The sequence below is a fragment of the Takifugu flavidus genome, chromosome 13, assembly GCF_003711565.1.
Source record: "Takifugu flavidus isolate HTHZ2018 chromosome 13, ASM371156v2, whole genome shotgun sequence".
NCBI classification, from domain to species: domain Eukaryota; kingdom Metazoa; phylum Chordata; class Actinopteri; order Tetraodontiformes; family Tetraodontidae; genus Takifugu; species Takifugu flavidus.
The window spans coordinates 10595284-10608354 of record NC_079532.1 but is presented as its reverse complement, the minus strand read 5'-3'; the positions used below and the strand labels follow the sequence as shown (position 1 = coordinate 10608354).

Sequence of the window (13071 nt, the reverse complement as noted above, 5' to 3'; positions counted from 1 at the left end):
GGTAATAAGAGGTGTTGTTAATTCTTACTCTTTTTTTGTTGAATGTGTATAACTATTTTTTTCCACATATGAATGGTATTTTTTCCATATTTACTCATTTTTTATTTATGTTTCAAATTGAATAATTATCATTTATATTTGTGTCTGTTTGAAACAAAAATATTTTTCCACATTGGAATTTTAAAGGGAGCTGAAACGCTGTATGCTCCTCACCGCCAACGCCTAGCCCCTCCCCCCAGCACTCACACACACACACACACACACGCACACACACTGTGGTCCCACAGGGATGGAGATGGTCCCCAACAGTACTCAGATCAGCTGCAGCGTTGAAACGATGCCAACAACCAGGCCACTTCAGCAACTGGTCCTAACCACACCTACAAACCTAAATGAGTTAATCTGTGGTCATGTGATCAATTTTTACGATTGAATAGGTGAACCTAATAAAGTGGCCAGTGAGTTTACACACACACACACACACACACACACACACACAAGCACACATACAGACACATAGGATTTTTCTTGTTCTTGTTTCTACGTTCTTGTTTAAGTAGACAAAGAGTTCCTCTCAAGCCAAATCAATGGATGAGGAAGCAACTTTCAGTGTGCCAGTAATCAGAGTTTGGACACTTTGTCTGAGTCTCTCTGCTGAGCTGACCCCGGTCCGTCTCCCTGATAAATCCTCAGTGTTAATCGCCTCTGACTGCAGGGGGAGGATTTAAGTGCTCTTTGGTGGGAGGAGGTGGGAAAGCACAGCAAATATAACCGGTGGTGCGGAGGTGAAGAAAGCAGCGAGCCGCAGCTCTATTGACAACGTGGACATGGATGTAAAACGGGTGATAGAGAAGATGGAGACAGGAGAACAGGACACGGTTCTGATGGCTCTGCAGAGCTACAACAAGGAGGTAAGGCTGTGCTGCGGATGCTGTGTTACTGGTGTAACAGCTCAAGCAGAGCTGAGGTCAGATTAGCTCAAGTTACTAGCTCGCAGGACAGTTTCCTCTGCACCAGGTGGGTCAACACACATGAGCTAGCTTCGAGGTTTTATAGATCCAAAACAAACAGATCACCAAACAGAATATTGGAGACAGAAACCACGGCGGCGTTACTGGAGATGATCTTCGGGTAAATGGGATTTGCATCTCAGCTACACAAATAGTCTTCTTCAGCCTCGTCTGTGGGAAAAGGATGAAGAGCTTAGTCCTTTAGGACACGCAGCAGGAGAAACTTTGGAAATGCTGTGATTTCCATTCCACGGGTGCTGTTGAAGCTATGTTGCTGCTGTTGCTGTAAGAGTGGAAGCTTCAACTCTTTTAAAGTGTGGAGCATCGTTTCATTTTAAGATCTTCACAGAGAACTGGAAGGAACACTGAGCTTGTCGAGGTCTGGGAATCAAACACCTCATGAGGACAACCGAAGCCTGTGTGAAGCAATCCCCAACAAGGGTGTCATTCAATCAGCCACTTCCTGCTGGGTCAGGGGTCACAGAAAGGTCATGAGCCAAAGCATCGGAGGGAATAATGTCCCAGGGCCCCTCCGAATAAACCTGAGCCACCTGCTGTCACCTGTGGGTGAAGCTAACTGAGCTGATCTGGTAGCCCGAGACCACAACCGCTACGGTCGTAACTGCTGTAAAGTCTTGCCAAACTGACCCTGCTGTCCCTTGTTTGTTCTTTCTCTTCAGATGAGCCAGATTTTTACCTTCATCACAGAAGATGAGCAGGACAGACAGGTACTCCCGGGTTTGCTTCATTTTTGACAGCGTAAACTGACAAACGCTCTCCAAGACGCTGCATATGGCAGCTCAGCCTTGAAACACGCGCTCTCGGGTGGACAACGACGCATTCGGTGTTCTCACACCGGTGGACAAAATTTAAAAGATGATGCTAAATAACACCAAATCCTCACCGACAACGTCGGCAAACACCCCAAAAGTTCATGTACCTGTTCCTGGTGTTGCAGTACCTGGGGGAGTTGGTACTGGCGTTTCTCAACAAGGACGTCCAGCCCTGCTGTCAGCTCACCTGTCTGGAAACCGTCCGAATCCTGACCCGAGACAAGAACTGTCTGAGTCCCTTCGTGTCCCGCTCCGCTCTGTCCACTCTGGCTCGTTACGCAGGTATTCTGACACCTGCCACCACCTGCCAAACGCCGACGGGGACCCGCGGTAAGAGTTGCCATGGCGTCGCCGTGCAACAGTCAGCGTTGTTGGGTTTGGTCTACATCGATTGTGTGTCCTGTTTTTATACTAAAGTGTAGAAAATAAAGTGAAATAACACATTCTCTATTTAATCTACGCACAATTTAAAACCACATCTGAAACAACAAAGTCATATATTCACGACACATGTGTCTACGTGCATGCGTGTATATGTTGGCGTGTATATATATAAATTGGACATTAATGTCCCTGAATTTCATTGAAATAAACTCCTTGACAAAGCCAAATCCTCCTTCCTTCCAGAGGAAAGAGAAGCGGCTGAAGGACCAGAGGAGCTGGAGGAACATCCTGACCAGGACGCGGTCATGGAGGGTCTGAAGTCCATCTGTAATGTGTTGCTACACAGTGAAACGGGACTGGTGGGTCATCTGTGTCTCGCTCTAAAGAACGATGCCGTGAATGCTGCAGATCTGAACTGTTCCATCTGTGGTGATGACAGGCGGAGGCAGCCGATCTTCAGCTGATTGAAGGTGTGACCTCACGGCTGAAACAAAGTCACCAGTGTTCCAGGAACCATGAGGTATGAGCCATGGGGTCACGTGACCACGGATGCCACATGTGATTTGCCTGTATTCACACATACACAGATTGAAGTGTGCAGCCAGTTGATCAAAGACTTGATCTGACCTCTAATGATAAGGTCAGAAGATCTGCTTGACTGCTGGATCCTGGACATCACATGAGATATCGAACAGCCTTTATGGGGGATCTTTGATCACGTCTTGTTTTCATCAGTGTTTTGTTTCTTTGGGATCTGCACTAACTTCCTGCGGACTTCTTTTCTGGGTTCAGATCCTTTTTTTTGACCTGCGACTCACCTTCCTTCTGACGGCACAGAGAGTCGAGATCCGGAAACAGCTGGCTCAGGAACTTCACGGCATCAGTCTCCTCGGTAACCAACGTTCCATGTAGGCCAAGTCGGTCCCACCAGATAGAAATGATCTGCTCAGTTTGTAACAGGAAGTCTACACCAAGCACACAATTGGATCACAGACAAATGAAGCAAACGTCCTCTGGTCCCGTCCGTGTCCCAGGAAACCAGCTGGAAGCAGTTCTGGGTCTGTGCTGGCCTGATACCTTGGAAGCAGCCAGGTCTGGATTTGAGGGGGTCCCACTTGAAGAGCTGCCCCCACTCAGTCGGCAACAGACTGAATTAGCCATGGAAGTTCTGAAAATCCTCTTCAACATCACGTTTGACAAAGGCCGACGCAGCGTTGATGAGGTACAGAAATGTTTCGTCAGATTTAACGCGTCGATACCGACATTCCGTGATTCCTGTGGTTTTATTTGAAGTGATGGAAATAGCAGCCTTTTGGTTTTTGCTGTGGAAGCAGTTTCTGTTCCTAACAGACCCCTGAAAGTCCAAAATGTGCGTTTTTCCATGTTGTGTGAAGGAGGAGGCAGCAGAGTTCAGAAGACTGGCAGCCATTCTGAGACACTGTCTCATGATCCACACGGATGGTGACGAGGGCACCCAGGAGTTCCACAGGTAGAACACACTCCTCCAGGAGCTCTCCTCAGCATGGCCTGTCTGATCCCAATCCCGTCTTTCCTTCAGCCACGTGGTCAACCTGCTTGGTAACCTGCCTCTTCCCTGCCTGGATGTGCTCTTGATACCTAAAGTACAACAAGGCTCCACTGAGTACATGGGCGTGAACATGGATGCGGTCGACATGCTGCTGAACTTCATGGAGAAGAGACTCGACAGAGTAAGACAAGACTGCGTTCCTCTTCAGCAACTCTGCATTTATGTTGAAGAAAGTGAACGAGGCTCCGACACTTCCCGCCCAGCCTGAAGGATCTGGCAGCATGACTGGTGAACGTGTCCGGGAGTTTGTTAGAATTACGTAAAAGTTTTTTAAAGACTATTTTGTGTAAAATATCACATTTACACTGAAATCGTGGGATTAAACTTCCTAAAAGCTCAAACAACTAGAGCTGGAGGTCATATTGAGTTGGAACGGGAAGGAAAACTGGAGTCACGCAGATTAACACGGCAGGAAGCGCTAGCTAATCGTGAGATGGAGGAGATGGTAAAACAACACACCAGGCTGGACAGACGTTGCAAAGTTGCCCGGATCCTGGAATTATAAGCAAGATCTGGGACATAGAAATAAAAATAAAACATGCATTTCTCATATTTGGAGAAACTGTCGTGAAAAAAAGGACGGCTGATTTCAAACAAGATTTAAACCAACAACCTGCTAAAAGCTGAAACACTGGGATCAGGATAAGTTACCTGATCCGGAGTTCACAACCAGAAGTAATGTTCGTATCCACGGAAACACAGAGGCCAAGAGCCAAGTTTGTTCAAGACCTGCTCAGACGGACGAGAGGTTCGGAGAAAGTGGCGAACAAAGTCTGTCATTTGACCATGAACACCGCTAAAAAACAGACTTTCCCCCTCAGATCTAGAGGAGCAGCCTTTTCCAGGAAATGGGAGAAATGGGCTCCTTTCATCCAAACAATAGAGGATACAACACATTAACATTTAAGATCACGGGTCCTCTTCTACAACAGCAACATCAACTGTTGTGTTGTCCTTGTCGTGCACCTCCACACTCCCACGCATGACACATTGTCTGATAAGGTGGATAACAAAGATAACAGCACTTATAAAAAAGCCACAATAAATGAACAAAGTTGGATGGGAACGTTTTAAAATACTACCAGATGTATTTCAACGCTTTTTTTGTTGTTGAGCTTCTTGTTTTGTTTCTATTTGTTCTTTTTATGTTGTTGTCTCATAAACAAGAGATTTTGAATAATTGTAAAGTAGTTTTTACCTCCGCCCTTTTGACATTAATATTTTAATGTTACTACTTTGGGTGTGTATCTCAGGGACAGAAGCTGAAGGAGACCCTCCTCCCTTCACTCAATCTGCTGATCGAAAGTTCTCGCATCCATAGAGAGACCAGAAAATTCCTCAGGTCAAAGGTCATTACTAGAATTAGTCACAATTAATTTAATCTCCCAGCAACGCACTGTGATCCCTGTGTTTTTTAACACTGTGTGTGTGTGTGTGTGTGCGTGTGTGTGTGTGTGTGTGTGTGTGTGTGTGTGTGTGTGTGTGTGTGTGTGTGTGTGCGCTTGCTTGCAGGTGCTTCCTCCACTCCGTGATGTGAAGAATCGGCCTGAGGTCGGCGACGCCCTGAGAAACAAACTCGTCCGTCTAATGACGCATGTTGACACTGACGTCAAAGACGCAGCGGCTGAATTCCTGTTTGTTCTCTGCAAAGAAAACGGTCGGACATTAAAGCAGCTGTTCGTGGCTCGTTGTTCGTGCCTGTTGTTTCCTCCACAGCAAGCTAATGTGAAAACAGTGAAGATTTAAACAAACTGGTATTTCTTTTTGTTTGAAAGACACTGGAGCTTATATTTACACTAATTAGGGCTAATACAGCTCCAGTCATCCCAGTGGACAGCTCCTTACACGTTTTAATGGTTTTGCTCTTTTAGTCAAGCTAATTCTGTTTCAGACTCGCATAAATGGTTTTTGTAAGTGATGGTTGTGATACAACAATCAAAGGTTCTAGTGTTGATCCAGGTGAAATGACCCGTTGGAGTGTAATATGACCAGTAAGGTGTTCTTTGTCCAGTTTCCAGGTTCATTAAGTACACTGGGTACGGTAATGCTGCAGGTCTGCTGGTCACTAGAGGACTCTTCGCAGGGGGAAGAGGGTCCGGGTTCTACTCAGATGATGAAGACTCAGACACAGAAGAGTACAGAGAGGCCAAGGCCCAGTAAGGACCGCCACGTTAGCCCAGAAACCAAAATAAATATAGATAATTACAGCATAGATCTGAAACGGTTAGTACCACTGAGGTTGGTGTTTCTGTCCTCCTTCTCTTCAGAATAAATCCAGTCACAGGAGTGGTAGAAGAGGAGCAACCAGATCCAATGGAGGGAATGACGGAGGAGCAGAAGGAATACGAAGCCATTAAACTGATCAAAATGTTTGAGAAATTGTCAAGGTTAGTAAGGACACAAGCAGTAACAAACCCAAGGTTGGATTACCAGTCATAACCAGCACCAATACACAGGATACTGAACTGTTAAACCAGTTTCAGTGTCAAGGTGTGAGCTCCAGTTATAAGGAGCAGATCATCAGGAGAGCACAGGTGTGTCTCCAATTAAAGCCAAGAAATTGTGTTGGCCTCCACCCAACTCTGGTGCCCCCAGTAGATAAAAGCTTTACCAGGCTTCCACAGCAGGTTCAGGCTCCAGCATTCATCCTTTGTGACTCCATAAGTGATTAACCTTTGGCCTTTGTCATGGCCTAGGAGCCAGACAAAGCGACCAGCTAGCAGATGGAAGCAGCAGGAGCGTGGCGGTGTAAGCAGACCTGCTGTGGCACAGCTGGAACTAGGTGTCCAGAGCTGGAGATGGAAGTCAGCACCAATATATTAGTAACACTAACACAGGTTTGGTGATTCTGAGCTGAGGCGTGTGTGGAGGTGCCTGGTCCCACCAAGATTCACATTTTGAAAAACAGGTTGATAACTGATGAATCCGTTCACGTTGTTTTACTCAATGGTGCAGGACCAGTGTGATCCAACCCATGCAGCTGGGAACAGATGGGAAGATGAGAGCCATGAAAGGTGAAGACCTGCATAATCTGGCCCAGAATCCTGCGCAGCTGTCTGCTAATTCAGGGAGTGAAGATGAGCCAGACGAAGCTGAACAGCCTCATTAACCGTTGAACGTCCTCACCACCCTGCTGGTTTGGTCCTCCAACAGTTTAATGAACTTATATATACATATGTCTATATATATATATATGCTTTATTCTGTTTCTAGAACTCAATCTTATATTGTTTGTAAAGGTTTCCATTTGCTCTTCTTCGAATTAGCTGATGAGCAAATCTCTTTCTCATCAGGACCCACTAAGACAATTCCTTCTGAACATAGAATAAATTTGTTCAAAACAGAGCTGTTTGTCATTTTTAAGGGGGGTTTTAGGCAGTGGTTACTCCTTTGGCAGGAACTACAGCCACCACTCCTGGGGGTGAGAGCTACGTTCACCCAGACATTTGGGATCTTTCTTTATTTTTAACCCTGTCCACCACTCTTAACCCTGCAATGGGATGCCTCGGAGACGGGACCCAAAAGGTAAACCTGAAGCCTTTGGGAGCAGAGCTCCTACTCCCACAGATAGAGAAGGAATGTAGCGGTTAGAGGGTAAAAGTTCCACCGGTAGGGAAGTGACAGTGAGAGCGACCACAAGCCACTTGAGACAATTGTGAGGAAGCCACATCTCAGGGAACCAAAGGGATTACAGATGTTACTCAGGCTGCAGGGATGTGACACGTGTGCCAGGCCAGGATATTCTTTTAGCTAACACAGCGATCATCTGTTCTCCTGGAATAATAAGGACTGTGGAACCTTCTGGGAAGTCCATTCGCTACCAGAAACCAAGAGAACCACAGTGGTTCACAAAATAAAAGCACACTGTGCTTGCAAAGGAACTGCAGATGTGCCCATTTCTGACAATCTTCATCATAGGAGATCGAAACATTCAGACAAAAGTGGGGATTTGAACTGCGAACGTCCCGAGCTGGACACCCACAAAGTGGGTCGAGACAGCAAAATACCTCAGGCAGAACGCTGTAGCTCCAGGACAGGATCCTGACTTGGCTGATGCTTTTGTGTGGGAGGACCTGGATCCTTCCTACAGAAGAGACTCTGCTGGAGCTTAAGGTGTTTCGGTGTTTTGTGTCTCCATTAGGAAACAGGAGAGACTCTAAATCCTCCCGGCTGAAACTTCTGTCTGGAGCTGCTGTCTTAAACTGGTGGCGGGTTTCAGTTGTGGTTCAGCCAGCTTGATCATTAGGTTCTTGGTCACATCTTGGACCCTTTCCTGCTCAGTCCTGCTTGTGCTGGACTCAATCACCCAAAATGATCAACAAAAATGGTCCCAGGATCAAGTGTCACCGCTGGGGGTCCGATCCAAGTCAGTCAGGCGGCTGTTTTTTTTGTTTTTGCTTGTTTTGTTTAATTGAGGACATAAAATAACAGAAGAGGTTCAACCCAATGATGGTTGAAGAGGGGACACGTCCCAAGTGAGACGATACGTCAATGTGAAGAAGAAACGTCAAAACTCCAACAACAGAGAACAAATGTCAGCGGAGCTTCTCAGGAATTCCTGTTTTAATCATCACAAGTCTAGAGGTCGGATACAGGTTTAATAGGTTTGTAATGTTTCTTTATGACTTTCATATGTAGTTTTGTGTGTGCAAAGCAGAGGTGCGAGTCAAACAAGGAGAGAGACCAACTCTTTTACAAAACACACACACACACACACACACACACACACACACACACGCGGATACAAAGATAGTTGTAAATAACCGCCCTGAGTTCCAGAGACTACGACTGTATCTAATATTTGATCAGTGATCATATTAATCCTCCTGTGAAAGGACAGATGTGATCAACTAACATGACAGCTGCATCCAGATGTGCACACAAATACTTCAAAACATGCATTAAGAGTGACATGAGCAAAAATATCTGCAAAAGTTCAAATACTTGAATTAGACTGTGTATCAAAGTCAGTGTGGCTTAAAAATACATATAAACGATTATTTCTATTTGCTTTCGACATCTAAATTATTGATTGATACATGCTGAGCAAAAATAAACTGCCATCCAAATTAAAATGACGACCTCGGCGCTTCACTACCGGTTGCCATGGACACGTGTTGTCAGCGACGTCGTCTGCATAGATCAAATATGTTTATTCTCGGGTGGCTGTGAGAGCGAGGATCTGATTCTGGCTCTCGTCATGTGACACCAAACATGTGACACCAGTTTGGCGTGATGACTCAGGTGACCCTGGAGCTGAAGACGGTTTTTGGTCCTGGTTTGGTTTCATGGGGTTGTGCGCATTTGTTGTGTTACATCTTCACAAGTGGAAGTCAGACATGTGACTTTTAACTCAAGTATGTAAATGTGAACTCCAGCCAGGAGTGGGGAGAAATCCCCGGGTTACTTTAACAATCAGTACGTTTACGTGACACGCCTTAATCCGTAACTGGACAACTGCAGTGCATCGCGTTAGTCTAACTAACTAACCGTATGTGCCTGAGCTACCCATGGTTGCCATGGTGACGCTCCACAAGCTCCGCCCAGAACAAAAATATCCAAGAAAGCTCGTCGTATCTCACCTGGACAATAAGTAATGTCCATCCGTTGTAGATGAACATTAGCTTCTTTATTATGTGATGTAGGATGTCAACTGGAAAGAGGACTGGATTAAAGCACTGGAAAAAATGCATCTGTCCTCCTAGTGTTGAGGAGCAGGAGGAGGAGGAGGAGCAGGAGGAGGAGAAGATGCTCCTATTATCTGTGTAACTTTTGAGCATAGCTGGATTAATGTGTCCACGTAAACGTACCGAGTGTCTGATACCCAACAATCTCTCCCCAACTCTGAGTATCCAGGAGTGACAACATCATCAGAATAACAGGGGCTCTGTCTCCGGTCTCCGTGATGTCCCAGACCTGCTCCTGGTCTCTCTTTCAGACAGGGAGGACAGCTGCTTCGGACTTTGTTTTGTGTCCTTTGGAACCTGTCTCTGTCCCCTCCTGTGTGCTGTTCCTCACATCCGGTTTAGAGGCAACAGTTCTGTGGACATGATCTGCCTGGATGGCTTCAGGTGGCTCTTGTGACTCTGGGACTCTACTTGAGGTCTTTTCTGGACCCGGTGTGGGTGCCACCATTTTTGCTATAGTTTGCGAGTGAGGTTTTTTTTCCAGGGTGGGGTCCAACACTGCAGGAGCTAATCGTTGAGCTTTAGAGGAAAACCATCTGGAGCTTGAGCATTCTTCCTCTCCTGGATGGACGTGTCTGGAGTCACCGCTTCCTCTTGTGCCGCTCAGACCTCCTCCCTCAGCCATCAGCTCCGCCTGAAGGACATATTCCAGTTCTTCAGCGTTCCCTCTGTCACCGGCTGTGTGGGTGGAAACCAGGACCTGAAGCTCAAATTACAACGACCAAGCATCAAGGACTTATGGCTCTATATTCACCTGGTTGGTGTTCCTGGCTACTAGATGGAACCTGAGAGCAGGTCAGCTGATCCACTCCAGAGACCTGAAGGTGCACAGGTGACCTCCGCAAGACCGCCTTCAGCTCTGGAACATCAAAGTTTAGCATCAACACACAAACAGGGGCAAGAGTTTAGGACTCTTCTGTCACCTTCCGTCATGGCCAAAGTGTCCTCATGGACCGACACCACCCTGCGCTGTGGGAGGGGCTTCATCAGATGGCATGGCTTAGGAAGACTCCCTGCTAACACACACACATGGACATAGACCTTCACACACCCACAAACATACAGGGTGAATATTGGTGGCTGAAACAGAAGCAGGACTAGACTCACCATCTCCGGTAGATTGGGATTTCTCACAGCGAGAAGGTTTGCAGGGGCTCCTCCGTGGAAGTGGGGCTTGGGGAAACCGCTCTTTTCCAGGGGAACCGGCTCTGGCTACACCTGCTGAACTCTCCTGGTGTCCATTCTGGAGATGAAGATGGCAACGATATTGTTGTGAAATCAATGCGTATTTTACTAAAAGCAGCAATGGGTGAATCACCTCTGCTGTACGAGCGTGTGGTCTGAGCTGCACTCTCTCTGCTGAGCTGATGGACGGAGGAGAGGAGAACGCATGCACGGCCGCTCCTCCTACTTTTTGAGGTGGAAGGAGCCCAGCAGGACGTTTGGGGATGACTGGCTTAATCTGGGTTCTCAGAAGAGCATCAGCTTCTCCTGAACAGCAGAAATATCCTGGATCAATACTCATGTAGGCCTAAACAGCAGCGAGAACCCTCGACTGTGAGGAGGAGGATGGGTCGGACTGAAATATGCTGTCAGAGGGTTCGACATCATTATTACAATAAACTTGAACCTAATCTGCATTCTGAAGTTTTCTCTGGGAACACTTTAGTTAGCACAAGCACAAGTGTTACTGTTTTAATGTTTACATGGTTGCAAACGGAGTTAAAAGTGTTGAACCGAACCTCCACAGGAGGATTTTATGGACTGGTTCCCACTGAAAACTGCTCATCAGTCTCTGCAGCTACTAACAGCAACATTAACAGCAACAGGGGATGTTTGGTACCCGAGGAAGTGGACATGGTTCTGGGCTTCACGTGCGTCAGAGGGGGTTCAGGTCTGTCCAAGCGAGCACCTGGATGAAGAGAGAACATGGCAGCTGTAGAATCCACGTTTCCAGAACTGAACAAACGTTTTAGGCAGCGGTCAAAATGCTTCCTATAAGCGCTTGTTTATTTTTCTCAGTGTTCATCAAAACGGCATCAATTCCTGCCAAATACGCCTGCAGTCGGGAAAACCTCAGGGAAACGAGGCCAAACGACCCAACCATGCACGACGCCAAAGAAAGGGGGCTGAGATATCTATAATAATCGTTGAAATAATGAGTGACTGCAGGCAGGTTTAGGTTTAGCCTTATTTATTGCGTATTAGGGTCATTTTTTGATATAAATGGAATTTGAAAGTGCGGCGGGATTCACTGTACTTGAAACCGAAAGTTGAAACTCATTTTCTCTTTTTTCCTCAATCAACAATCAATCACTTCCATCACTGAATGTCCCACGTTCCCACTTTTCTTGTGACAATGTCGGACTTTTGAGAATAAAGCACATCGAACAAGGATGTGGAGATGGTTGGTGACCGACCTTCTGAGCTGGTCTTCCTCAACTCCTCTTCTGTTCTCTGTAAAATACACAATTCTTAGTGACCTGTGATAGAGGATTTGGTGTGGTTGATAAACCTAGACTAGATCTTTCCTGTTGCTCTGGTGCCGTGACATTACCTGAGTCTTCCTGGTGCCTGCAGGGGCACTTTTGTCCACTCCGCCTCTGTGTGGAATCACTGTGTTCAGCCTGTGTTCAAAGCTGCCGGCACCCTCAGATGATCGTTTCTGAAAACAGGAGCCATTTCAAGTCTTTCATTAAACGCTTGTGTTGGTTCTTTTTGAGCAAACTCACACATTTATCATGAATCACTCACTTTAGTTCTTGGTTTCAAATACATTTGGACTGCCACAGTTTGACGACTTACTCATCGTATTTGGGGATAAACTGTTCAGTGACAAACGTTGGGCATGAACTCTCACACTGAGGTTGAGGTAAGCACCAACCTGACCAGCCAGCAGGGGGCGATCAACGCTGCCCTGGTGCAGCCTGATCAGTTAACCAGGGTGTTCCAGAGTCATGCCCAGTGTGCACCAGTGGGTCTGGCTCTGGTTAACATGGCGCTAACTTAGCTTTAGGCAGGGCCTGTGTTTAGATTTAATGTCCTTACCTTACTGTCCATATGACCCGTGTCTTCAGGATCTGATCCACTCAAAAGAATGAGACTCTGGCTCTTCCCCTCCCTCAGTAACCTCTTGGTCATCTTTACTCTTCTTTCCTCAGAGAAAAAGCCTGCCTGGCGTTCCTTCATCAGTGTTTCCTCCCTCCACCGGTCGCTCTCAGTGGAGTCGACCGCAGGACGGTCAGATTGAGTTGGCGAGTTAAAAAGAGACTTTTCCTCCTGCTTGGAGGCACGGGTGGCATAAGAAGGTGTGGCCTCAATGGGCTGCATCGTGGTGGTTAGCATGTTGGCAGGTGCTGTTGTCCCCGTCGTATCGCTGGCAAGAGGGCGGCTGGTGGCTTCGGATCCTTCTGTGGTGGTGGCATCGGTAGAAATGTTAGCATCCTCCACTGACTTTGCCCATGTCCCCTTCTCTCTCTCTCTTTCCCTGTCTCTCTCCCTTTCTTTGGCCTCACGGAGGGGTCGAATAAGATCTACAATGGAGGGTCTTTTGACCTTCACCCCCTCTC

The 13071-nt window shown here is 46.7% G+C and overlaps 2 protein-coding genes across 2 annotated transcripts in view; one reads left to right on the top strand and one right to left on the bottom strand.

Annotated features, from left to right (window-relative positions):
- The first annotated feature begins 626 nt into the window (after positions 1-626).
- On the top strand, positions 627-7160 carry ric8a (RIC8 guanine nucleotide exchange factor A). The gene is made up of 14 exons (XM_057052348.1): positions 627-911; positions 1691-1738; positions 1969-2173; positions 2471-2586; positions 2667-2747; positions 3020-3119; positions 3262-3449; positions 3622-3716; positions 3786-3936; positions 5069-5164; positions 5328-5472; positions 5827-5971; positions 6083-6202; positions 6771-7160. Exons 1-14 carry the CDS (start codon positions 828-830, stop codon positions 6922-6924), a joined length of 1728 nt encoding a protein of 575 aa, XP_056908328.1. The 5' UTR covers positions 627-827; the 3' UTR covers positions 6925-7160.
- A 1200-nt stretch (positions 7161-8360) lies between these two features.
- The window catches only part of carmil2 (capping protein regulator and myosin 1 linker 2), a 21802-nt gene continuing 17091 nt past the window's right edge, over positions 8361-13071 (bottom strand). Inside the window, 9 exon segments of the mRNA XM_057052471.1 lie at positions 8361-10180; positions 10257-10361; positions 10426-10518; positions 10610-10745; positions 10821-10993; positions 11346-11414; positions 11923-11959; positions 12060-12167; positions 12551-13071. The exon segment at positions 12551-13071 is cut by the window's right edge and continues 109 nt beyond it. Coding sequence (XP_056908451.1) covers positions 9750-10180; positions 10257-10361; positions 10426-10518; positions 10610-10745; positions 10821-10993; positions 11346-11414; positions 11923-11959; positions 12060-12167; positions 12551-13071 — 1673 coding nt within the window. The 3' untranslated portion in view covers positions 8361-9749.

Coding starts and splice junctions, on each gene's coding strand:
- ric8a (XM_057052348.1), top strand. CDS start 828: ATGGATGTAAAACGGGTGATAGAGAAGATGGAGACAGGAGAACAGGAC. Junction 1,739..1,968: donor AAGATGAGCAGGACAGACAG/GTACTCCCGGGT, acceptor CTGGTGTTGCAG/TACCTGGGGGAGTTGGTACT. Junction 3,120..3,261: donor TCACGGCATCAGTCTCCTCG/GTAACCAACGTT, acceptor TCCGTGTCCCAG/GAAACCAGCTGGAAGCAGTT.